The sequence below is a fragment of the Scatophagus argus genome, chromosome 14 (assembly GCF_020382885.2).
Source record: "Scatophagus argus isolate fScaArg1 chromosome 14, fScaArg1.pri, whole genome shotgun sequence".
NCBI lineage: Eukaryota > Metazoa > Chordata > Actinopteri > Scatophagidae > Scatophagus > Scatophagus argus.
The window spans coordinates 21646187-21674124 of record NC_058506.1 but is presented as its reverse complement, the minus strand read 5'-3'; the positions used below and the strand labels follow the sequence as shown (position 1 = coordinate 21674124).

The 27938-nt window shown below is 44.4% G+C and overlaps 1 protein-coding gene across 4 annotated transcripts in view; it reads right to left on the bottom strand.

Moving 5' to 3' along the window:
- The window catches only part of zbtb16a (zinc finger and BTB domain containing 16a), a 132621-nt gene continuing 104683 nt past the window's right edge, over nucleotides 1-27938 (bottom strand). For 3 of the 4 annotated variants that reach the window (XM_046410040.1, XM_046410042.1, XM_046410041.1), the window contains exons 5-7: nucleotides 17373-17543; nucleotides 9093-9263; nucleotides 1-6334 (exon numbers count right to left, since the gene is read on the bottom strand). In XM_046410040.1, the coding sequence (XP_046265996.1) occupies nucleotides 6105-6334; nucleotides 9093-9263; nucleotides 17373-17543 (572 nt within the window). In that variant the 3' untranslated portion in view covers nucleotides 1-6104. The remainder of the gene's footprint in view (nucleotides 6335-9092; nucleotides 9264-17372; nucleotides 17544-27938) is intronic. The other variant, XM_046410043.1, reaches the window with a different exon arrangement.

Sequence of the window (27938 nt, the reverse complement as noted above, 5' to 3'; positions counted from 1 at the left end):
TGAAGTCCATTTTTTATTTTTTCTAACCGCAGATCGAAAGTATACAACTGAACATCATGATTTGATTTTTATTGAGACTCATAAATAAAAATACAAAAAAATTCCACTACAAAAAAACAATCTACTGTTAGTAGGATGTAAAAAAAAAAAGAAATATTATTTATATTTTCACTATCAAAGGCACAACATTGACTTTAGTGACAACATGGAGAAGAGAACCTGCAGCATTAAATCTTTTATTTCTCATTTTTATTTTTTTCACACTCCATCAGAGAACACTGAAATGTTACAAAGAGAGGTGTCTGATTCTACATGGAAAGAAACAAAAAAGAACAACCTCTATATCAACAGACGGTGGCTATAGATTGGTGGCACAGCTCAACAGGAAACGTACTGCCACAGGAAAAAAAATAGCACGTTGTCGCTGGAAAAGACAAAGGACCTTTGCAAAGCTCTAATGCAAATTTCAAAAAAAAAAAAAAAAAAAATCATACAACTGACAACAATAAGAGAACAAAATAAAGAAAATAAAAAATAATAATTGGGCACCTTCTAAGATTAGGCTAAGATTAGGTGCTGAGGTAGACAAAAACTATAACAATTCAAATCATAATAAAAACACTATTTTCTTAATACAGAGCAACTTGACTGGCACTTGTGCTGTCACAACAATGGAGAAGTAGCACAGACAAGCCAGGGAAAGACAAGAGAGAGAGAGAAAAGCTTTGTTACATAAAAAGCTTTGTTATGCTTGGTCCGACAGGGCAATTGGTCCTCAGTGCTAATATAAAAAAATACAATGTCTTGGTGCTTTGTTACTCAAACAGTTTTTAGTCTAGACCTCGATGGCACATGCATTGCAACACTGCATGAAATGGCTACTTTGTTCTAGAGACACCACACCAAAACACAGAGTGCCAGCTCCAGGGATGCCATGATTCCTCTCTGACGAATTCAACATCCCCGTCTAAATGCCTTTTGTAGAAAAGAACAAACTCAAAAAGTACTTTAAAAAAACTAAACAAAAAACTGAAGCAAAGCAGAAGGGGCGCCCCCCTTCTCCCCTAGTGCCAACCCACCCAAACGCAGGTTTTACTCATTTTCCTTTTTCAAGAGCAATAAAAAGTTCCCACCAGCAAACCTGTTGCTGACGAAAAGAGAGGCGGCGGGGAAAGAACCGAGCGGACAATCTGAGAGGAGAACCACACTGTGGTGCTTAATTTGCTTACAGAAACACGATTCAGTGGAGCAGATTTTCATCCTGAAGCAGGTTGTTTCGCCACTGCAGCCTGTCTGGGTTCTGCTGAATTTCCCTCACGCTTTGTTTTGTGTCGCTAAATAAACGCTTTTGGGTGCCAATCAGCACAGCCTTAAAAAACAAAAAAATAATGCAGAATCCCAGTTGCTATTTCAATAGCATGAAGGGTTTATTGCAGTCCTTGAAAATGAAGCCCTGCTCTATTCAGGATTCATAAAAAAAGAAAGAAAAAAAAAGAAATCAGGTCATTTTCGAGCGTCATGACATCCCTAGGGTGCTGGAGACACCATTTTTATTTTCTTCTGAAAATACAGAAACTAAGCAGATATAGATGGATATTTTTGTTGAACAAATTCCATTTTTAGGCACAAAGATAGAGTACAGAAACATTGGAGGAACACTGAGGGAAGAACTAGAACGATGCCGATGTATATATAGATTTTTTTTTCCAACATAGAGAAAAAAAAGTGGCATAGAATATCATTTTATTTTGTATCTGATCTGATTAGTGCATTTTTCCACTAATACACACACACACACACACACACAGTTACACACTCTTTCACCCGCACAAAAGAGTAGAAAACATTCAGAGGACGATGATAGGAACAATGTGACTGATCGGGTCTTGCATTGTGGCGGTTCAGACTGAGCCGTGACGACCGGGTTTATTATAGTGGGTGGATGTTACACGAGGGGGGAAAAGCCCCTCAGCTCACAGTGTTTGAGAAGAAAATGGCAAGACACCACGGGACATGCCATCCCTTCTTCTTCTTCTTCTTTTTTTTTTTTTCAAATACAAAAACAAAAACAAACAAAAAATACGCCGACAGTCAAGTTTGATTGAAAAATTGTGAATGACAAGTACTAATTGGTCGGTTTGGCAGCGAGCCCCTGCCGTCCCATGTTTTATCATCTTTTTTGTTTTTTTATTGTGTTTTGTTTTTTGTTTTCTTTACTTTGTCACATACACACACTCGTAAAGTTTGTGGCGGATAGATTTAGTCCTTCACCTACAATGCAACTGACATCCAGAAAGCGACACTTATTATTACAATATGTTCACGCACGTTTTTTCTTTCTTTTTTTTTTTTTTTTTTTTTTGTCCAACAATATCAAAGAGGAGCAAGGCAAAAATGATTCACACCCAGAGAGAGAAAAAAAAGGTAAAAAAACAAAAACAAAAAACAAAAAAGGAAATACAAATATTTGTGCCCTGCTGTAACCCTCCACAAATGGAAAAAGGACTGACACTGAATACAAAAATATCACAATTTTTATATATCAAATTGCCTCTGTTGGCTCTTGTTCAGGAATACGCTCATTTCTCCAGAGAGCTTGTCAGCCGAGAGAATCTCTATTTTTAACCTTCTGGTTTTTCTTTTTTTTGTTGTTGATTACCACTTGCAGTTCCAATTGTCCAACGCACTCTGCATCGCTGCAAACATGACCTGTCCCGGCTGGTTCGGCCCTTTTCATGGACCGCCTTCTCTTTTTTATTTCACATTACAAAACTACACTTCTATTCACATATTTTCAAGTTTAAATTCTTGTTTTTAAACCCTCTTAAAAAGCAATAGTACTCCCTCTTATCTGCCACATCCCTCCTACTCGTCACTTAAGGCTTCAAAATTGCTTTTCTTTCTTTTCCTCTGCTCGTCTGTGGTTGGAGGTGCAGGGGGAGACTATAAGAGAAGAATAAACATCCGTCTGAATGACTTTTCAAATCCTATCGGCCTCTACTTTTGTTATCTCTTATCCTTTTTATATACATTTTGCTTAAAAACAATCATAAATCAACTTTTGAAAAAAAAAAGCATGAGATGAAGTAGCAATGATGAAATAATGCAAAACACAAACACACGCGCTCACACATACAAAATGTGCTTTTGCAAAAAACAAAACAAAACAAAAACAAAAGAAAAAAACAAAAACAACTTAGAGGTAGCTTTTATAACAAATGACCAAACCTTCTGGCTCATTAACATGCGGGGTTAATAATACCAAGTTTGGTAACAAGTAATGCACAAAGAAATACAAAAACATTAGAAAACAAACAAGAAAATTCTTCACCGTGGCACTTAATTTCTCGGCGTACACATTGCTTCATCGTGTTGTGCAATGCATCTTCTCCACATGCACTCATCAACAAAAGGAAAACAAACATAAAAGTGTACAAATAAAACAAAAGGGAAAACTGAAATACACAAGCAAGATGAGGTCACAAAACGAGGTAATTCAAGTACGATGTGTTGAGATCAAACTCAAGGTAAATTACAACAACCAACAACAACAACAACAACAACAACAACAACAACGACAGGAGACGAGCGAGACGAAGCACAGGGACAAAACCACAGAGAAAGAGTTGATTTATTCTGTCGTCTTACTGGTCGCCCCCTCAAGCTGCTGGGCCGTGTCTTGTCCCATCAGTGATTTCCCCCTTTCCCACCGGCCGTTTGGATATGCGATCACTCCGGTTACAACGTGACACGCAGTGATGCTCGCTAAAGCCTTCAAGGTTCAAACGAACACCTGTGGCTGCTCAGGTCACGCAGGCTAACGCTGCATTCAAGAGACGTCACAAAGACCCGAATTCCCACCTCCTCCTCCTCACCAAAACAAGCCTTTCAACAGCATTCAGAGTTGCATTTCTTCCAAGATGCAGTTCTGTCAGCTTTGCAGCAACACATGAAGCCCATAAGCCCCCCCGACTGGCAATTCAAATCAATGCATATATATTTGGGAGTATGCATCACTTAAAACCAACACAGGAGCCACTTTGAGGTCTTTATCACTGCTGGTGCGACCTTCTGACGATCCAGCCTCGCCTCAGTGGACACTTGAGTTTGAATCTGTGGATCACACGGCACCAAAACGTGATCTGCTTCGGCCCTTTCGTCAGAATATTCCAAACCGTCTATCAAAACGTGTGATAGCGAGCGATCAGTTCCAATTACCAGCTAGCTGAAGTATGAGCTGTTGCAAGGGGAACAGCAATTCAGCGTCGGCTCTGATCTGAACCTGTGGAAGGCGGGAGGAGCCGTGACCACCTGCAGGGCGGGAACTGTAGATCTCTGACGTCCAGTGAAAGGCAGCATTAACCCGCAGTGTACTGTGACGCAGCCCAGGGCGAACCTGGCTCACATTCTTTCACATTCATGTTTTGATGCAGTATTAACAGTCTTCTACCTGCCGCGCCACCTTGGCTAAAGGTGTGCAGCTAAGGCATTCCCAGCACTTCTTCTTCAACATTCACTACGAGCAGTCGAAGCCACAGGACTCCCACGGAAAGCAGCGGTTAACCATTGTCCCATTTTGTTTTCCATCACTGCGGTGAATGGACAGGTCTGCTGTGGTCAAAGTGTTACTGTTTGTGTCAGTTTGTGTAGTTCATCGTTAGTGTGAGATACTGAGTCATCTGGTTAATATACATGGATAAAAGCAGTCCAGTTGTCTATTGCTGAGTAGGTGGATAGGTTGATTACTGTGGCGTACTGTAACAGAGACTTATGATTTAATGAATGAAGATATAACTTGCAGACGTCAAACAGAGACTGTTGTCGTAATTTGTTTTACCTGTGCAATCAAGCCATGATAAACTACGATGCAGAGCTGAAAATAAAATCAAAAAAATATATAAGATGAAAAAGTGACACGAGTTAGCCTTTGGCTCTCTGGAGAGAACCGTGGGTGGCCAGTGGTGACTCGACTTTCTCCAGCCCTCATCTGACAGAGATGCAGAACCAGGAAGACTACTGAGAAAAGTGGGGAGACTTCCAACAACAACAACAACAACAACAACAAAAAGCAGCACTAACATCTTCCTCCCTCACAACCAAACAACGTGCTCGGTTTGCAGTTTTTATTTTAGTGCTCCAATTCATCCAGTTCAACTGCTTGTTCTGCTGCGATACGCCTGCCGACTCCGCTGCTGATTCTCAGGGGCTATCTCACTGCCACGGCCGCCGTCTCATCAACGGACTGGTTTAGTGGCAGATTTCTGTGAAAACTGGCAACATGGGGCAGAAATAATGGAAGGCCGAACGACAGACTCGCTTTGAATCAGAGGCATATTCATCTAAATCATCCTAAGCTGACGTTTCTTTAATTCGGTTGGTTTGTCAGAGAACATGTCCAGGTCCTGCTCCAGTATTGTTATGGTTCGTGTCTACCATAACACAAAGGTGTGTGGCCATGAGGAGAGGGACTGTGGCTTCTGAAAGCCAGCAGTTCGTCAATACTTGAGAAGCAAACTGTGACATAAGGACCTGGAGGTCTAAACTGATCCTCAAGTTCATAAACTAGTGCTCCAAACTAGTTTGACCAAAGAGAGCGAGTGTAAACAAACCGATACTGAAGTAGAAGACAAATAATTCAGAATGGAGTGAAGGATTCAGAATGCATAAGCTCAGATAGCCCTTGAGAATCTGCGTTCGCAGCACTCAGGCGGCAGCAGCATCCGAAAAGCCACTTCCGTGCAGCTCGCTCTCGTTATGCTGCTGCGTGAAATGGCCTGAAACGATAACACAGTTGCAGATGTAGTGAATGACCCGGTGAGTCCGAACAATGGTGGAGAATCTCTCTCCGTGTCCAAGTCTTCCTCCTCTTAGCACTTTCGTCCCATCATCACCACCTTTTTACCCCGTCGCCGCCTTTGCATGAAAAGAAAAACAGAGAAAACTAACCCTCTTGCTTTCGAGTCTCTCGCCGTTGACATTCCTCAATCGTCAACCCTCCGCCACAGCCTCATGCCTCCTATCAGCTCAATTACATTCGCCTTTCCTCTCAACCCCAGTCCCCCCACCCTCACACGAACCCTCTCTCTGCGCTCACTCTCCCGGCCTCAGACGTAGCAGAGGTACAGGTAGGTCTTCTCTATGCGCCAGTCTGGGGGGATGTCTTCGGGCTTGTGGCCTTTCATGTGCTTCTGCATGGCTGACAGGCTGGGGCAGTACTCCAGGCAGATGGTACATTGATAGGGCGAGGCGCCGTTGTGGGTGCGCAGGTGCTTGATCATGGCCGAGTAGTCCCTGGATCGCTGGTGGCACAGCTTGCACTCGAATGGCTTCTCACCTAAGGATGATAGGGTGGGGTTGAAGACAGCAATTGTGTTAGTCATAGTGCCATTCACTGAAGGTATTATGTCCTCGGTGAAGCACGATGTCCCCGTTAATCAGCAAATAATTGCATAAGATACAGCAATCATTGGAAACAGAAGGAAAAGCTGTATTAGTCCGTGAGGTGTTGTGGTAAACACAGCAGCTTTTGTCATTCACACCAGAAGACTGTCGCATTGCTTTAATGGAATATGAAAGTTCACTTATCTCCATCAATAACAGTTTTAGTTCAGCTCACTGAACTAAAGTCAGCCACTGTTTTGGGATGCTGTTACGATACTGTTTTCTGAACAGCTGTGTGCAGCTGTGAGAGACCACACGAACACTTTAAAGTCATTCCAACTGCCCTGAAGAACAGGTGGAGCTCAAAAGAGACACACGAATGAAAGCATAAGTGTACAGCAATATTTGAGGGGATATAAACCCTTTGTGTTCAGTCATTATCAATTCTCATTACTGCCTTTATTAAAACAGACCCCCATTGTATTGGGATTTTCGTCTCCACATCACGCTGAGCAACAAAAAGAAAATGAAAGAGATGTCCTGCTACTTAATGGAAGGCGCAGCTATCGAATGTGGCAGCAAAGGTTTCTAAGACCATGCAGAGAATGATTCGTTTCAGATCTCCTCCTGAAAACCACTCAGGAGTTGTGACATCTGAATGCTGATGCTGACTTTGAGATGCAGCTGAAAGCTTCAGAGAAAACTGAAAAGTTTCTAAAGCTGGCTTGTGCTTGTGTTTCTTGTTTCTTTCTGACTTTGCTGCAACAATGCCAGGATGTTCCCAGATCTGTCATCACAAAGGGCAGCGAATGAACAATAAGAAAAGTCCAATTAAATTAAGATCTAAATGGGCTCAAATTCCATGAATATGTGATGTCTAAACATCCGCTTTTTTCTTCTGTAATCCACATCTAATCTCAGGCCCATTACATAAATAGAGCTCCTGTCATGGAGAACTCCTGAAGGTGTCATAAATCAAAGTGCAGCTCTGCTTTCTTACTGTGGGGGCTGCTATATTCAAGAGGCACATTTCAATTCAGCAACAGCAGCCATCCTAAATGTGCTAATGATTTGAGTGATGGCAGGGAATAATCCACCGGCGCTGGAGCCGGCAGACGCAAATTAGACATGTAAATGCTGACCTTTACCAATGGCATTTGAAATGAGCTGTCGGAAGTGATCTGGCCCAGCGCTTGCTGTCACCTTTCAGCTGCAGCCTCGCACGTGTGTGCTGGCAAAATGGCCCTCATGCCTCCGCTGCTCGGCCGCCCTGCTCTTTCGGCGCCCTGGTTAACCTTGACCTCCGTCCGGGTTTGGTTACGTTGCCATTTAGCCAATACGCATAAATGTGGTGCGGCAGGTCGTCATGTGCTACTCTGCAGCAGTGTGGACACCTGCGTTCTGTTGATATTGATAACCAGACTGTAAACAGGGTCGCCTCAAATAACCAGCTAATAATGAATTGCAAATGCGACCCAGGTATTGATCCGCCATTGGCATTTGGGATGTGTGGAGAGGAGGGGGTGGTGAAGGGGGAGGGGGGTTAGGTTGCCAATGTCGATGATTCATCAAGCAGCTCCCTTTTGTGCAAGGTGGCCTTTGACTGTGAGCTTGTCACTTGCTCTTGTTATCTGCTGTTGCTCTACGGCTTAACGCAAAGCCCCCTCCCCCACACAAAAGGGGAAAGGGTGGACGGAGGGGAGCCAATTATTGGACAGGCTGCCTTGATAGTGTGGCTTAACAGCTGGCTTATTGAATGGGAGATGGGAGGGCGCTGCCGTGTGTGCGTTAGAGAAAAAGAGAGGGTGAGGAAGCATTAAGCCTTGGCTGCGTGCCATCCTGGTGAGCACTCGTGGTATCCTCGCTCAGTCTGGTACGTAGCGTGCACTCATTCTCCAGGGCACCCGGCTTATCACTGTGTCAACATCTTTATGGGGCTCTAAATATACTGGGATCAATACAAAGTCTTCGGAGACATCCATCTACTGTATCACAGCAACAGAGATATTCATCTGGGCTGGTCTGAGCCTCGCAACTTGGATTTCCTACAGCGGAGTCCTTTAACAGGCACCAAAAGCTGCACCGTGTTTCAACACTGTTTGATTATTGTAAGGGGCAGTGAGGTCTAATGTTGAGAAGTGGTAGAACAGGATGACGTGTCATTACTACAATTTAGGAATATCAGCGAGTGTAAAAAAATATATTAACATGACAGCACTGTGTGTAAGGGGCAACACGAAAGTAAAGAGATCTTGGGAACAGCTCAACAATTTGGAAAATATACTCACTGACTTCCTTCCTGATGATGAGATGAAATGAATTTGTCTCATGTCTGCGTCCAAAGGACAAAGTAGCTTCAGGAGGACGTCTATAGCTTAGCATAAATACTGGACGCAGGGGGAGACAGCTAGCTTGGCGCTGCTCAGAAATACAATTCCCAGCCGCTCTAAAGCTCACTAATTAATTAACATGTTGTTGTTCTAGAGGAGTTACATGAAGGAACTATTTTTGTTGCAGCCAGGTTTGGCACCATCACACCCTTGTCTGACAACCCGTGAAGCTGCACAGGAAGTTCTGGGCAGGAGGATAAACTGTTGTAAAAATCAAGAAATAGATCCAGCACAAAACAGTTCCCAACCCTTTGATTATCAAACTTCAATAAGCGCAGCGTGTTGCTCGTCGAACGTCGGCTCCGGTGTCGATGGCGGTACCTGTGTGCACGCGGTAGTGGGTTTCCAGCTGGTGCTTGAGGCTGAACTTCTTCCCACAGCCGTTACATTCATAGGGCTTCTCCCCGGTGTGGATGCGTTTGTGGCCCTTAAGTGTGCTCTCGTCTCGAAAGCAGCTCCCGCAGAACTCGCACTCGTATGGGTGGTCCCCTGCTGAAAGGTGGAGACAAAGAAGCAAAGCTTACTAAGATGTTGGCGTGAAGCAGCAAAGCAGCACAGCACTTCTTGACGGGCAGAGATATGAAGCTTTCGTTTACATGCACAAATTCATTATAAACGTGGCTGAAACTTTAACTAAGCGCAAGTCATGACAAACAAGAGTCTTTAATGTTTATGGCTGATTGGCTCTCACCAGCAGCCTGATTATGGGAAGATGTAAACAAGCGGCTTTTCTACCTAAAGGTAACCACGCTACTGAATGTTTCGTCTGATCATTTGGTGGGCTTATGCACCAGAACAACAGGCGTTCTAATGGATACCCACGCCATGAAGCTTTAATTCAGGCAGATAAATGTAACCCGTCTTTTGGCTTCTCCACAAATCACCTGCACTGCTGTTTTGCTTCATGGAAAGCCTTAAATAAAATTGCAGCCTGTCATGGCTGCTCCCTGGCTGCTGCGAGATGTATTATTGACCATGCAGTCCCATTCTCGCAGTGCTTGGATAACCTAGATAACCTGACTGATGCATAAATGGGTGTACAGATTATTAACTTGTCTAATTTGTCTTATTCTATTTTGGAGAGAACGACATGATGAACTTCGCTGTAATCGTCAGTATTTCTGGATTTAAAACACTGAGGGAAGAACAGAAAGCAGGACAGGGTGAATGTACATCTCTATCTGCCTGCCTGTCACTGTGGTCTAAATCCCCCACGCTGGATGAACGTATTCTCACTTACAGAACAACATATTTCCTTTCTGAGACATTAGGCTCATTTCAGACTCGGGGCTGGCAGTGGATGTACAGTATGTGTGCCTTCGCAAATGAAAATGACAACAGGCATCGCGTTCTGCTCCTCGGGCTGCAAGAGCACAGGTCCCCGCAGTGCAGCTGTAATGGATATTCAGATGTCAATGATCAGGGATATTATGATTTGCAGGAGGCTCTCACCAGCAGTCCAAAGACTAATTGTATTCTGGTGTTTGATGAGGAGCTGCTCCTTGCGCCCCCTCCCAGTCCTCCCTCCGGTTACACTCTCCAGCCAAGTAATGTTGTGGATATTTATTAATGTATTTCACTCCACCACTGCAGGTTTAAGTCACCATCAGTGACCTATGCCTTTCATTATCTGCCTGTCCGAGCAGCAACGTGCCAGGGAATAAATTGCATTTCTCGTTATGTGCTGCTGCCGCCACCCTGCTGTTAACAGACAATTTCACTTCCATCCTGCATGCTTTGAGATCTTACCTCCGAACATACAGTATGTGTGTGTGTGCGTGTGTGTGTGTGTGTGTTGATTTGCTTTATTTGGGGAGCAGAGACAGAAGGAGGGATGATAGAGGAATGAGAGGTGGATACCCTTCAAATGCTGATCACATTTTTGGGTGTGCAACACTTCCATGGGGAAAAAAAAGAAATGTTTTCAACGCCTTGTGATGTTGGACGCCTTCCCATTAAAGGGAAGCTTTGATGGGGATGGAGGGGTGTGGGAGGAGGGATAAAACTGAGACAGGGATGGAGCAGGGGATGTGGGTGTATATGGCGGCGGCGGTGGGGGCTGGGTAAAAATCAATAAAAGTGACAGTCTTTATTTGTCTGCGTGAAGTTATCAGTGGCTCCCGCTGTAAGACATTGTGCTCTTTCTAGCGTCTCAACCACAGCAGAGATCACAATCCATCACGGAGCTCGGTGGGCTCGCACGACGCCACAAGAATAATAATTGAGCTCAGATTCACCTGCCTTTAATTAGGGCCTCCGATCAGAGCAGCGAGTGGGATGCTAATACTCAGAGGAGGCCTGTGGAGGGTTATTTACGCTTAATGTCCTGTTGCTCCGCTAACGTGAGCGAAAAGCATCAAAAATACATCTTGCATTAGTAGGGAAGAGGTTGCTGTATTTCTTGTTTCTATACAAATCTGTCTTTTTACTTAAAAGGATGTTGCACTGTTTATCCATGCCAACGTCTACTCAAAATATGTACACTTTGCATCAGTGACTGTAACTAAAATCAACCTGCACAGACTTTAAACAGACAAACAGAACCTGCTGTTGCTGGCTTAGAGCAACAGCACCTCTCATTAGGCTCAATACATTCAATAAACAACACATAATGTGCCAATTTTCTCCTGATTCTCATATTGTACTATCATCCTGACAGTAAAACTGAGCGCAGAAGCAGACATGTCTGCTCTCAGCGGAAGCCTAAAAACAACAGCGTGGTATAAAATTTCAAAGCGACTGCTGTCCAGCTCCTGCATCCTGTTTGTGCCTGGGATGCGCCTCATGCATGCTAACTGCTGTAGCCACTCGGGGACGCCAAAGTGCAAAGTTGCACCGCGGCGCTCGAAACAAATCAGACAGAATTCTATAATCACATTGTGAGGACGTAAAGGGCCAGACAGGACTTCATCTTGCTGGGATATTCTCACGGGGGGCTGGCGAATAATGGGGACATGTCCTCTGTCCATCCCAAATCTGCCACTGTTACATCCCCTCTCCCTGTGTCCATCCTCTTTTTCATCTCTTTCTTCCTTCCTTCTGTTCTTCCTCCCCTGCTTTCCTTTCCGCCTGTCTCTTTTCTTTCTCTCTGGTGTGAGCACATGGCAGGGGAGGCCACAGATGAGGACCCAACACAGTGAGGTGGAACCACAGCATGGTGAGTGGACCCTTGGGTGCCCCCGAGCATCACCACCTGCGTCTCATGAACGCCCCCCCACCCACCCAAGACAACTACCACCACCTCTACATTTACACCACCCCCTCCCTCCATCTCTCTAACCTCCTTTGACACCCCAAAGGCCTGCTGGGGGTGCCTGTGCCCATGGGGGGCACCCGGGCGTGTTCATTATATACGGTAAGAGGCTGTAAATCAGGCTCCATCACTGCCAGGACCAGAACTGGCTCATTCTCTCTCCCTCTCTGGCTGTAGCACTATCAAATACAGCTGCGAACACAAAACACCCCGCCACAGCAGACAGCAAATTGGCTCTGGGTTTAAAAACACACACACACACACACACACACACACTTACACACAGACAGTGCACAACAACGGAATATTAATGAAGGCCTGGTCTGTAAAGAGAGAGTGTACGTGTCTGTGTGCTGTTAGGGAAGGGGAATAGCACAGCTGCCACGAGTGCCACTGTAATAAGCCCACATTGTGTATTTGCGCTAGAATGAGTGCTTGAACCTGCGCTGCGGAGTGCATACATGCTGTAAAGATATATAAACATAATAAGGAGGCAACATGGAGCTGAGAGTGTGGTGCGTTTAAAGGCGGCGATGAAACTGCAGGTAGACGGATGAAAACGAGAAGAAGGACGGCGTGAGGGAGAGGAGAGATGACATGATTAAGATGCTGAAATAAACGCCATTAAGTCAGATTTCTCTCCCTCGTCCTAAATGGTGAGCCAGTGTCAGAGGCCGCACCGGCGAGGCTGCATTCAACAGATAAGCCGGCAGGCAGGTAAAATGAAGCGCACATAATGAATGTCCTTAAAAGCGCTTTTTGCAGCTTTCTGTTGTCAGTTGATGCAACAGAATGGTGACTCAACCAATAAAAAACAAAGCTCAAAAGCCTGGAAAACCTTCTGTGGTAGATGAGCTGCCACAGTCGGTCCATTAAAATTGGGGCTGAAAACTGGGAATTGAGAACCTGACATTTACGGGGAATCCTTGCCCAAAAATACCTGCAGGAACCTGTGACCATGTGTGTGTGTGTGTGTGTCTATACATTTGTGTGCTACAGATTTCTGTATAAAAGAGATGCCTCATTACGCACTAATGACACCATAAAAAACTGCTGCACCAAAATATTCTGACCTTGAAGTGGCCATTATCACCGGTATGTCGTAACTGGATCAACATTTCAGCTCCACTGGATTTTTTTCCATTTACTTTTTAATGGCATTGCCTGCCAAAAGTCCAGCTGAGTGGCAAAATGTTTCTTTACGGTCACGACGAATGAAAATCTCCCAGCGATAACTTTGCAGATGTTTCAACAAGTGGCTGAAGCAGAGAACAAATAGCAAAATCGAAATGCAGAACGTCAGTCAGGAGGAGCACTTGGTGCGTAAGATTACATTAATGTTCCTGCTAAATATCCGAGAATAATCCAACTATGGGCCAAACCACAAAAACGGCTGCATGACGGACCACCTCTGTGCCGCAAAACGCTTTCAAAACCCCTCACACGTAATGCATTACAAACGGAAAGAGCTGAGAGGATATTCTGCTGTGTTTTCTAAGGAACGCGAAGAGAAATTGTTGTCTTAATAAGAATAAAAAATAAATAAAAATAAAGTCCAGTTCTTGCATCTGGAAATGAGTGATACATTTGTGGGAAGTAATCATTTTAAAAATCAAAGAAAACATTCTGAGGTGGACGCAAACCAAGATGAATTCAATAAAAATCTGGTTGGATGTCTGTGATGTCTTATTCTGAATGTTGAACGAATGTAGAACACGAGATGAAAACACGTTTGAGTCAACGCTTGTATCAAAAGATTGGCTGAGAAATAAAAGGAGAATATCCACTTGGATGCGATGGGTGAAAAGTGTCTGAGGAGAGTGTGTGGCAGTTTACAGCATATCATGATTTAATGTTGATTTCCTTTTAAATCTTTATCTTTGCTTTTGTATTCCACAAACTTACTGACACTCAATAACATGGATACCACTTTAGAGTTCATTTCAGTTGACAGGCTCATGTGAGTGGCCTCCAACTACAACTGTTTGCTTGCAGCAGACTGTTTGAGATGTTTGAATAGAAGATCAGCAAACGCTTTCAAGACTGCAAAAAAAATTCTATTGTCAACTACTTTGTATGGTTTTGGGAAAAAAAAAAAATCTCTCCAAAGCTTATTAAATCTATCATTTGTTTTAGATTCAATTTTCTCCTAAAAAAACCACAGTGAAATACAAAAAGTAATGAATCAATCAAAGACGGGACGATAAAGAACTGTGCACTTTAAAAAACATGCTACTATTAAATGTAATAAAATTCATTAAAAATATATACCAGTCTTTTTAATTCAGCAATTTATACCAAATTCCTTCGTTTTATTAGACGAAGCACAGGATTGCGTGGGTTTAGGTCTGAGGGGCAAACTGACGAGTTAAGGAGCACGTAGGACAATCAGAAAAACCCTTCAGACGGGCGTGGAGACGCTCACGCCGGACGGACGCGTCTCTCTTTAAACAAACAGCACCCAGCTAAACTTATAAGGGTGGATATGCTGTTTAGCTCCGTCTGCTTTTTATTTAAACACTATTTTTGCCTTGTTACCCCGCAAAGTGTGAATGAGATTATTAACATCAAAGTGTAACTGCAGAGGAACACCATGCCTCCACCTTTTTTTTTTTTTTTTTGGAGGGTAAATTTGGACCTATTTCTGGCACCCTTGATGGCTGTGCGAGTTGCTGACTTTATAATCCCCCGACAAAAGGCTCTGCATCATATTTAAACGACTGCTTTCACGGCTGGCTCATTGTGATTTAACACACGCCCACAGCGGGATGAGGTTCAAAGTGGCACGAGGCTGCAAAGTCTCATCTGCAGCTACAGAGACGAGCCGAGGTGACATTTGCGTCGCCTGGGTGGGCAGGTGGATCAGAGATGATGCTTGTGTCCTCTCCAATGTCTGGTAGACGGAGCAGATGTGTGCATCGCTACTGTACAGGCGGCTCGAGCAGCTCTGTCCACCCCCTACACCTCCGCCCTCCCCACCCACCCCCCCGCAGGCCCTACCACCATCACACACTAATGGTGTATGCGCCTGACTTGTAAATAGGGCCGACTGCTCTCATCTCACTGCCTTTCGTTTCAAATATTTATCCGTGAGCTGGTGAGCTAAATCGGCTCTGACAGTGAGACTGTTATTTAAGGTCGCAGACAGGCGGCTGGATGAGAGAGCGAAAGAGAGAGATGGAGGGGGGGGTGAGTGGGGGAGAAGAAGCATCCACCCCTCGCCGGTGAAATGGGATTCATTTCCATGTGTTCATATTCTGTCATGGTTACGGCTTCCCCCCACCCTCCACTCCGAATAGCCGCATCCGTCAGGCTACCTCTGCTCCCTCGCAACAGTGTATTAGTATCCTGGCCTCGCCTCAGCAGAGAGCCAACACTGGGAGAATTACTAGTGGACTGAAAGGAAAAGAACAACAAAAACACAGTCACTGTAAATAAGTGTCCGACTGCTGCAGAATTCATTTTGCATTGACCTGAATTAATGCTGTTTATTCAGCTGAGCTAAAGTTGCAATGTAACAACGCAGGGATAACATAATTCACTCACATTTCCTAAAATAAAACACGGCTTGTTACTTCATATTACACTGAGAGCTATAATTACTCATGACAATCCTTGTCGTGGGCCACAGCGTAAGGCTTGGCAGGTATTTTTCTACCACGGCTGTACACAACTGAGTTTTTGTCATGGGCAGGTATTCTGTTACCCTGATAAGATGGGAGGTGTTGGGCAATTTGAGAAAAACACAAAGAAAAAAATCAGTTGCTCTTGGATTCAGGATGCATACATACTTATGAGAAGAAAACGCAAAAATTTAAGCTTAACATTTGTATGCAAAAGTGGACACCCAAAAACTTACGCTTAGGATGTAGAAAAAAGGCAAAAAACATTTGGGGGTGTTCAGATAAACAGGAAAAACCTAAAATGCGTGCACATCACACGTGCTCAGATCATGTGAATTTATCTCATGTGACATGACAAATAAACTGGTCTGTCTGTGACTCACGTGAACTGGTGTGTCACATTTGACAGGTAACAAATGGATGTGCTTTCAAGCTGCTACATGACACGAGTGCAGTGATTGTTTTTCTGTCACGTCCTTAAGAGGCCAAAGAAAGTTCGTGCCGTCGCAGCCACAGGAGAAGCACCAAATAAGGAAGGATCCAAGTTGAATTTTAGTTAAATAAAGGTCAGCACATTTATTCTGCCCACATAAATCACATTTGTGTTGCCCTGGTCCTCCCAGCAGTGGCCCCCGAGAAGTCAGGTATAGAATAAAGCAGATCACCCCTTAAGACCTTCACCCTGTCAGCTGATATTGTGTTTTAGTGCATTCTGTATATGGGAATGTGCCCAAACAAAGCAGGAAGTGATCGCATCACCAGGACTCGACAGCCACACAGGGAGCATATACTGGATATACTGGAGCTGCCTTTAACCTGAGGTTGACATTCATCATGCGGATTTCAAATGAAAATGTTTACTGCTCAGACACCACGTTTTAGTGCTGATTTTCTCCAGGAATTAACCCTCTGCTCACACGTGGATTCTTTTCACATTGTTTAAATGATTAAAATTGCCTCAAAAGCAAACAAATAAATAAAATATTTGACGTGGCGCCCATCACTTTTCTTATAACAAGTCCATGATGTCACACTGATGAGAATCCTTTCTCCACTGCTCTACTCCATTAGCATTTTGGCAGAAACAGAATGAATTGAAGTGTGCTTTGTTGAGAATAAAAGGCACAAATGATGATGCAAGTCCACTGCAAATTCTTATGCGAGCGTCGAGGAATCTCTGACCAGACACGCTTGCTGATGTAAAATCGGTCGGTCCAGGAGGAATGAATTATTACTAGGAGTGGCAGGAGATAGTAAGAATCAAATAAAGGATATTTGGTGTTTTTATGAACCGGGTCTGATTTTTTGGACTGGCAATCAGTCCCACTAGTTATTCTGCTCAGTTCTGCAAAATGTGCTGAATTGTGGGCATAAGTGACTGACAGAACTTCACTAGAAGTGCAAAATGAAAACTACTGCACCCTCATGTCAACAGAAGCTAAGCGTGGTGGTTTGGACTGATCTGATTATGATGTTTCCCAGAGGCTTACACGTCCAGATGATATTTTGGGCTAATTGGGAGCAGACTTTAGGACAGACCCACAACACACCAGAGGATTTACAAATCCCATCTGGTCTGGGAAGGTCAAGTGATTCCCCAGAATGAGCCGGAGAATATGGCTGTGGAGGGGAAGACCAGGGCTTAGCTGCTTAGTCTGCAACCTTAACCCAGACCAGGAGAGGAGGCTGAAAATGAGCAGATGATTAGTGAGCGCTTCCACTGACCCGTGTGTGAGCGTAGGTGACGTTTGAGTGCAGTATGGCTGGGGAAAGTCCGGTTGCATTCGCTGCAAATGTAGCTGCGAACGCCGGCGTGGACCTCCATGTGCTGCTGCAATGCTGTCTGGGTCTGGAAACGCTTCCCGCAAAGCAGGCAGAAGATGGCCATGTCCGAACCTGCGGGGGAAAAGACACAACAAGAGGCGTCAGTGCTGAGAGCTGTGAAGCATTTCACTTACCAACGGCCATTTATTCACCGCAGCTTGGGTCTTAATTTCGTAGTCCCGTGTTTCTTGAGCTGTCGCACGTCTTTTCGATCACGTCGCCACGTTTCAAGACCCAAGCAGTTGACGTGTTCTGTCCTGTCTACTGGTACTGATGACATTTGTGACTTACAAAAGTTGTGATATAAAACTTTGGCTTTACATTTGAGGAACAACGTAGTGCCACTGTGACGCCTCTCCACACCACACCTCATGGTAGACAACCAGTGGCTGCTTTACTCAAACAAAGTCACACTTAAGGTTGCACATGCACAATGACTGAGACACAGAATATGCAAGAGTATGTGTTATGTTGTGGAGCCAGACATATTACAGCTTACTAACTGTGTCATCACATGCTTACATGAAGCAGACTGTATTTATGGGATTAAAGGTGCTCACAATACTCATGTTTCAGGGTGGGTGAGTAGAAAGATAAAGATCTCCTATGCAATACTTCAATCGAATCTTGACTCCAGCGTGCACTGTGCATTTTTCTCAAGCAGAGATAAAGAGCGCACAGTTGCAAGCGCACAAACACATAAAATCACAAACACAGGAACAGACACACACAGTTGCACGCTCCCTTGAACACACTCCCTTCACACTTTTTCAATTACCAGGCTGGGGAAAACTCTGGGGAAGGACTGAGTGTTTGGAGCTCAGTTTCTATTTCATCAGTCAATAACACATCTTTGGGGCAAAGCTGACACTAATTTAAAAATCTATGAAGAGCAGCCCGCCTCATGTTCATAACCACTGAAGGAGGAGGAGGGCCCACGACAGCCTCCATGCCAGATCAATCACTGTCTCGGCTGCTCCGCAAGCTGAAGAAGGGGGATGGAGGGAGGATGCGCTGCTGGAGGATGATGATAGGAAGAAGGACAGAAAAGAGTAGCTGGATAGCAGGTAAACATAGGAGATTCAGTTTGTAGTTGAAGAAGCTGATGTACAAACCAAGGGGGAAAAATGGTCTAACTCTGGTGCGTGTAGGGGAGAGAAATAAATATTGACAAAAGCATCCCTTTCTGACTAAAGCTCTGCCTCGATGTTTCATTTTCTCTTGTGCAGGAGAGAAGCGTGTCTGCAGGAGTGTAGACTTTTCATTAGATCCTTGTTTGACTCCTCAAAGTCTGAGGTGCTAATCTGTCAGCCCCACAGGTGAGCATGAGTCCTAATACGTTGGAGAGCCAATCAGCCTTTTCTCTAGGCTGACCATCAGGACAGATTTGCCACTTTTACACAAAATATATCGGACAGATTGTCATACAGGTTGTTGAGAACATACACCTTGATGACAAACCCTGATTTTAATGCCTCCGTCAACGTCACAGTTCAAAATGTTAGCATAAATGCTAACTAGCACACACACGTAAATCGTGCTAAGCGAGTTTTCTCTTGTGTTGTGCATCCCTTGCTCTTCTCTCCTTCTCTGCTTTTATCAATGAAGAGGCTATTGACTGGGTCGATTGCTTCTGGAATCCCTCTCGGAGTCCACATACTTAAGTGGCTCTGATTGACAGACATGGCTGCTATTCGCTCCTCTTCTCTCTCCCTGTTCCTCAGTTTCCTGTGCGTCTTCGGACTGGCTCTGTCAGCGTGCTAGCATGAGCACTTATTTCTCCAGGCCGCTTCTTGTTCACATTAAAGACGTAAACTAACACAACATTATTGTTGTTGATGTTTGGAGAGGTAGAAAACGAAAATGAGACGAGGCAGAACAAGTGAACAAGACCCCGAGAGAGGAGGGGATTCACAGGGGGCCAAGCGAGAGTTTGGCGGAGAACTGGAGGAAGAAGGTTATGGAATGTAAAAGGTTATCAGACCTCTGAGCTAAGGTCTCAGCTAAGGCGTGGACATGGTGGAAATATGAAACCAGGTACCGACACACGCACACACACACACACACACACACGAATGGAAAAAGAGCTGGTTAACACAAAAAGCAGAAGGACCACATGAAAAAGACTTTTACTTTGAAGTCAGGGTAGTTACAGTGATGGGTCACATTGAGCTGAACGCCGCCTGATACGCGTTAGTGACGATGTGTCAAACTTTCCAAGACGTCTGACAGTCACTCATTTCGTAGGTGCTTTTTCAAAGCAACAGAAGACAACATGCGGGCACGAACAACAAGAGCAGACAATCAGAGACAAAACTGTAAGGGCAAAGACCCAGGGTGATAACATAAACCAACCAGTAGGAACCTTAAGATACTTAATACCTTCTAAATAATGCACAACTGCATGCTAAAAAATGCAAAGATCACCACATCCACAGCAGAACCATTGGTTAAAAAATATCTTTGAAATGTACGTAGTTTTCTACCTCGTTCATCTCTCAAAGAACTGGATTCTTTTCGCTTTCAAGAAGGGTTTGATGTGGGCTGTTCTTAAGGCCAAACGAGGACCACTACAAGGGCTTCAGTAAGAAAAAAGATGCATGGAAACACTCTCGAACACAAGAACTTTAGATTTAGATATTTTCCAGTACCAGCAACTGCCAAAGATGGTGGTAGGTAACAAATGCAAATGCATTCACAAAACTACAGGTGACGTGCCAGATGGTGCATTTGTGCTTTTCAACAGTCTGTGTGCTCCTTGCTATCATGTCCCCTTTCTGTCTGCAAACCACAGCCTGTGGTAAAGTGTAGTGTGAAGCCTGATTAGTGTTAGACGAAATTAAGTGGTACAAACTATACAGTCAGTACAGGGAATAATGTGTGCGTGCTGCAGGGAGTAAAGGTGTTGTCGGCCGCTGATAGATGAAGAGAGTAGCGGCGAGATAAAAAAGGAAGGAAAGGTGGGAGAAAAGTAGTTGACCCAGGAGGTCCATTACAGTGTAAAATTGAGTCAGCCCAAAGTGACACCTGAACGGAGGAGCTGGAGGAGCCAGAGTGGTGGGGGGTTCTTAGTCTCAGTCCTGTTTGGCTGTTTTGGAATAATTTACCACCTCTAACCAGCCTCTCTCTCCTTCTCCTGCCATCTATTTATAAAGGCTCGGGCAGTTTGTTGCTGTTTGTGTGTGGCGGCGGCAGTGCCGGCAGTGTCTTAATGGGCCTGGAGTGGCAGGGCTGCTGTTATTTAAGTGGGGGACGGACAGAGGCTGGTAATGGAGAGGAATACTCCCCGATGGGAGGTGACAGTGGCCGGATGGGCACGGAGAGAAATGGCCTAAGGGTAGAGGCTGGTAGACACTTTTACTGAGTGTGACGTGGAGCAGGGTGACCACGTGCCCACCCGCCCACCAGCCCTCAGAAAAGTAGAGAAATATCTCAATTAATTCTGTCAACCTTTTTTTCAAGTACTTCTCACTAGGCAATTTTACAGCTTTACTGTAAAAGTTGCTCCATTAAGAAGATGCTAAGCTTAAAGACAAGTTGCCATAGTTAACTTCATTTGGATTTAGTGATTGGAATCAACTAACTCACAAGGAGTATTGAGCAGTAACTGCAGGCTTCAAAACATCCCACAAAGGCCACAAAGGTGATGCCAATCATACATTCTGGACCTTGTACAAGCTCCTCACTTAATGTTATGTGCATGCAGGACTAACTTTGAAACCTAACAGGAAGCTTGACTTTTAACAAGTCAAAGACATGTTTCAGGATCACAGTCCTTGGAAATCTCCGCTCCAAATGCAGTCGTGAACGCTGGTGTTTCTTGGACTGTAGTCGAGACAGTTAAATGTGTCCTGACTGTGGCCTGCAATGCAGCGTGCTGAACAGAGGACCTGCCAGAGTTAATGAGGCAGAGAGCAGCGGGACCTCAGCACAAGGTGTTCAATCACAGGCTATTACCTCAGTCCTCAACCTCTGTTACTGCTTGCTCTTGTCAATAGCAATCTATAATAAACTATAGTTTATCTACAGAGTGGGGAGATTAGTGAACAAATGTAGGCTCCAGTTTCCCACAACAACTACATTAATCGTCCTCTAGTCTGAGGGCTTTCATTTAATTTTAGAAACTGTGCTTTGCTGTAAAACACTGTAAAAAGTTAAAGACCAAATCTATATCAGACATGTAGCAATTTCACTTTTTGTTGAGAGAAGCTGCATCAAAGGCAGCACAGAGTGGAATGTGAAACCTCACTGCTCAAAGGGAGAATCCCAGTATCCTCAGCTGAATTTGCTGTGCTGTTAGGAAACTCCGCTCTTCCTTGATGAGGATGCCGGAGAAAACCCCTAATGAGGTCAGTTTAAGGGAAAGGAGAAAGACGAAGATGCGAGGAGGAATGGCCACTCTGCAGCTCATCACCTGTACACATGCACAAATGTTGGTGTGGCCTTTTAAAACCGTCGGATCAGTTTGTCCCCTTCTTGCCTTGCACTCTTCTTGCTTTCCAGCAGCGAACACCAGCCTCGGCAGTCAGTCACAACAACACCCTTCCAGACAGGTGCTCTGTTGAATACTCAGCTCTGCTAGCTGCCACCGTCTGACTGCCAGTCAGCACAAACGCCAGTCACAACGGTCCTGCTGGTGTCGGAGGAGGAAGGCGCGAGAGAGGAAAAGAAGAGGTGACGCTCATGCTGCTCTTTAGCTTCGTCTAGACTACAAGTGTTTGTTGTTACGCTCATCTGCAATCAGGCTTCATCTCACATCAGGTCTCGGCAGTTCTGAAAAGGTCACCAAGCACCTTTTTTTTTTAACCTCCGCCTCCGTGGGGCGTCACCGGAGAGATGCATCCCGTTCTGAACAAACAAATAAATGCCTTCTGCAATTTGCTCCTGTATGGGCTGGAAAAGGTCCTTCATGAAGTGTTACAGTATGGCGCTAATACCCAGGACTTCACACTGTAGTCATCATTTCTGGCATGTTGCTGGCTAGCAGGACCCCCACTGAGCAACTGTTACTGTCTGTCTGGGGAAGCTTACAGTGCAACGTCTATAAAGTCTTACCTAAAGATACCCCTCAAATCCTGCAGCCACCACCTTATGCCCTCTGATTGTGACCAATCAAAACTGCTCTCACTGAATACAGTCACAGCGTGCAAAACATTGCTTTCTCAACCTTAACGGAAGCTAAGGGCAAATTGAAAAGGATTCCAACAAAAAGGTCAGGATTGGAAAACATGCAGGCTTTCCAGACATGGCAGAATCTATGAAAAGACCACCATGGACCACCATGCAAATGACATGTAAAGTATAACAGACAGGACAAGCCAAGCACTACAGCACGCTGGAGGACAACACAGACAGCAAACTAGGGAAAAGGATCCTGAACTGAACTGCCTCGTGCCTTGTGAAGTGTTGAAGATTCACAGTCGTCTTCCACTATGAAAACACCAGATAAGATAAAGCAACAAACTGTTGTGGCGCCACATGTGGACAGTTAGGCTGTTGATTTCCCATTGTGGAGTGAGATTCTGGCATTAAGAAGGTTTAATGAAAAGATTCATGCAGAACAAAATTTCAGACAGGCAGTTTGTTTTGGAAGATGTCTTTTCAGGATCTGACGAATTTCTCTGCCACATAGTGAACGGACAAAGTTCTACTTGTTTTGAGACTAATTTCTGCTGCTTTCTTGCTTTCCACAGCATCGGTGATTGCCTCATTATGTTATGATCAAAACAGTTCAAGATTTCCCAACTCTGAGCTGTCGAAACAAAATGTGAGGCATATGTTCCAATGGACGCTTCAGCAAATGGTCCAGAAAACCAATTTGTTTTTAACAGTGGAGAGACAAATGGGCAGCTTTTTAACTATTTTCAGTACAGTTTTAGAGCTTTCATTTAATTCTGCACAAGTTGTATGGATTGGCTGTGCAGAAAAGCTACCACATGGTGCTAACAGAAGCATGAGGACTGCCAACAGAGATACAGAAATGAGGAAATAAGCATGCTGTTAAAGTAGTTTACATAACATGCATTGCATCCAAATTACATCACTCCACACAACCTGGGAAAATCAGCTCTTGTGTGTGTCCCATTCAAACTGTGGCCAATGGTGGAATTTAGGCAAGTAAACAAGCTTGGTTGAAATTAGGGATCAAGTCAGGATTACTTTTATGGCTATTTTAAGGCCTTAAGTCAGTTCTATGTCCCGAAAATTCCACTTATTTCTACGCCAAGAGCTGACAATTTGACACGTAAACTTGAGGATCTCAGTGTTGCTACTGAAGGTTTTTCTTTATTTAGTCTCTCTTTTAGTTTCGGGATACCAACACTGCTGACCTTTGGCTGAATTTAAGACATCCTGCTTTTACATTTCATCCCACTGTTACCCATTTATGACAGAAAACAGACGATGATTTGTGTGTAAGTGCAATTAAACCCAACATGATGGGTCATTGAATGTTCGAGAAGAAATAAAACTACATGTGTGCACTGATTACGATCAGTCCAGTACGATTTCTGAGCTTTGCTGAATGAGGATCAGCTCAAAGAACTAATAACTCCTCACATTATTCACGCAGGGGAAAAAAAACACAAGAACTGAAAGAAAAGGCAACGTCTACTATAAGAAAATCCACGAGCACACAGTCAACACACCCTGCCCTGCTGTGTTTTGTTTGCTTCGTCCCTGCCTCCCTCTTCCATCGGGCAGTGATAATTCACGTCGGGCCCGCAGCAGCGCTGACATTGTAAGATGAACTGCTCCCAGCTAGATTAATGCCACCAGATGCCAGGCGAGATGCCATATTAATTACCCAGAGATAATGTCAGCACAACCATATGGCAGCTCAACTGGCCATTTAGTTGACAGGGAGAGGTCTTTATAGCAGTGCAAATTTCCTCATCTGCACCGCATCACAGCCTCGACTGTAGCCACCGGAGCCCTCCGCTGCTATTGGCCCGTTATTGTAGCGTTAACTCAGGATCTGTAGGCCGTTATGACAAACAGTCAGACATTATTAGGAAGACTTCATAGTTGAGTGTTTTACAGTATTCATGAAAAATGAAGTGTAAATGAAGTGATCCAATGAGAGAAACAAACAAACAAGTCCTGTCTGCCTGACTATACAGCAGCTCATTTCTCAGCGCCAGAGAGCTTCATTGTTGTCCAAAGAAACACATTAAAAACACACCAATAAGCCACAGTGTTGCACTGGGTGACATGTTCCTCCCTTACTGTGAACACACACACGCACACACACACACACACACACACACACACTGGAGTTCTCTGGAGTCAATCCCACACACACCGTCCTGCTGCCATAAATACTCACCAGGGCACTAAATATGTATTAATCTGCAGATGGAAATAGTCTCTGGCAAATGCACTATTGAGTCCTGTTGGAGTAATGTTTGCTAAAAACTACAGTGCCCATCTGTTTCGGGAAATTACTGGGGCTTTTTCAGCAATTAAACGATACATTTTGTGACCAATTTCTATAACAAAAATACATCTTCAGTGGGAACAAATAGACTTTGGGCTGAGAGCCTCAAATAGTGAAGGCGAGTGTGTCGAGAGACGGCGTAACGGAGCAACGCCCGTGAAAGTACACCAACACCGCACAGTAATTCTTTTCAGCAAACCATACAGAACGTGTGTGAAAAGAAAGGAAGATCTGTGCCGCGGCAGCACGGCCTCTTGACAGGTCTTCATCTTCATCAACACATCCTGCCCACCTCAAGAGCCTCAAAACAAATCCCAAATCTTTCCCCTGCACGACTGCATTGGATATAAATTCTGAAATGTCACTGGAATTTATTTACCAGCATGTGTTTGTTTTTTCCTCACCGCCATGCTGACTGTAAAGATCCTAAACGATGCAAGCTGGGAATTAATGTCAACGTGAGAAGCAGCGGCAAAGCCCTTTACCACGATTTACAGCCGCACCGCCGGCCCCTTCCTGTTGTGGACCTGCGGATCATTTACAAAGACGGTCCACACTTGCCATCCAATCTAGCCGCTCTCCCACCAACAGCACCACCGGAGCACCCACCTACCCCACCCTCCAATCCCCACAAATCCGATTTAATCAGACAACTTGTGCAGTGTGGCTCGGAGTAAGAAAAAGGATAATTAGTAAACAGAGCAGCTACTCGCCAGGCTTCATTGGCATTCGCACCGGGTTACTGTGTCGCATTTAAAATGCAGTCTGATGAAGTCTACAGAATCAAACCATTTGTTACTCCTATTGAGGAGGCTTCGGGCTACTGGCAATTAAATTGGAATTAGCGCTGGGGAATGAGATACGGCAGATTCATACCAAGGAGAGGAGGGAGGGAGGGAAAAGGAAACAGAGAGAGTGCTCTGTGTGGACCTGGATCTGCTCTACAGTGGGTCAAATCTGGAAGCGATTTGGTTTCCTCTACTTCTGTTTATTTCCTGCACGACTTCAGTTATCATTTTGATAAAGAAAACCTTCCACCAAGCCCCCAAATCTCTTATAAATGGCTTGTTACTGAAGTAATAAACTGATCTATACACTTTGAAAAAAAATAGACGCCGTGCAAAAGAGCAAAAGACAAACACACGAACCTGTTAAACTATCCAGAGGGAAAAAAAGATATATAAATAGGTGGATTTCTGAGGTCTTTAACGTGGTAATGAGTTTATACATGCAGTATATACCAAGTAAAAACAAAGATACGACTGCACTAAAACTCTCCGAGTGTTTGAGGAAGAGAGTGAGGAAACAAAGAGATGCCATTTGCTCGGCCACAGCTGACTGGGCACAGTGGAGCTCAGCATGGAGAGAGTGCTGGTCCACTGGCAGAGGGAGAAAGAAGGGATAGATGGATGGATGGAGGGAGGGAGGAGGGGGGCAGATAAATGAAGTGGAAATGAGAGGGAACAGCTCCTGTGCTACAGCTGGCCTCCCTAACTCTCAGCCAGCCTGGCCATGACAACTGGCTCGCTCTTCCTCTGCCGGTCAGGGAGGGGCTGCGTTTCAACAGGAGGCGCCGGGCCTGGACGCACCACTGGTAGAGGGCCAGGAGGGGCCAGCAAGGGGTGGATCTGACTTCAAATGTGCATTTATCCCAGTTTAAGTTCATAATGCAGGCTACAGTCATGGGAACATGTTCATACCCAAAAGCAATTCAGTTACTAAAGGATTGTTGTAGTCCACGAACTGGAGTCTGATCAGCGTGGGACCTCATATCGGCGTCACACACTGGACTTTGACGCAGATGCAGCACATGGTGTGAAAATGTTAGTTCTTGCACAGATTTAAAATTACTGAGACAATAATTTCTCTAAGAGGACTTCTGAAAGTCAAACCGAGTTTACCCACGATGGGTCAGCGAAAACAGGTAGCGCCTGTACTGTCTGATGCGGCTGCGCAGGACCTCCGCCAAGTCCGAGCCTAAAAATGACCTCGGATGATGCAATGCTGATGTCATCAATGTTATCTCAGCAGAGAAAGTTAAGGAAGGACGAGAGCGTTTCGGCCTGTGCTTCATCGGTTCTCACCATTTTGTTGTGTCCTCGGCGTCACCAAACGTTCTGCACGAACAATTCAAAATCACTGCGCTTTTAAACGCTGTGCTTTGCATTAACACACATGACAAGTACTTCTTTTTAAGGTCCACACAGAGCGATACAGACCTCATGTCCTCAGCCTGCACTGTGTGCACCCGAGTCTACAAGACAAATACCTGCACATTTAAAACCAGAGGCTGAAAGAGCATGAATGTCAGTGTTAAATTAAGACGTTGGCTTAATTTTCATTGCGACCTTTCTGAAATTACAAAAAGCTGAACAAAATGCGCTTTTAGTGAGGAAAAAATAGTGAGTGAGATGATCATTATCGTAGTAAAGTGTGTGTCTGTGTGTGCTTGTGACTGCATAAATGCGCATATGCACTCATATGCCTCACTCTCAAGGTTAAATACAAAGATGCTGTTCAAGCGAAGTCCATTACTGCAGGAAACCAATGAAAATAAATGACAGCATTCAGTGGGAGGTTCGAGTATCCCACGGAGAAATTTGCACAGCTCAGTCATTTGTATACCCAGTTTTCTCCACATAAAATGCTCAATTGTGTGTTTACAGATGAAGCACCACATTTTAGTGCAGTCCTATTTTTCTCTTTAACAGGAAATGGAGACATTTTCACTCTAAATATATCAGTGAATCTGTCGGCTGATGTAAATCCCTGTCACCAAGATTAATGATCTTGAACATGAAAAAAAAATCCTCTCAGATCTCATTCTGAGGCATCGACTCACATGGTATGAGGGCTTGGTGAAACCCAGAGGAGCTTCATACAAATCTAAACAGCGTGCAATGACAAAAGGACTTCAGAACTTCACTCAAAGGTAAACAGATCTTATTTAAAAGATCTGGAAAGCTAACGAGATGAAGAGAAAGACAAGACAGGAAGAGCGTTCGAGACGGGTTCAAAAAACTCCAAAA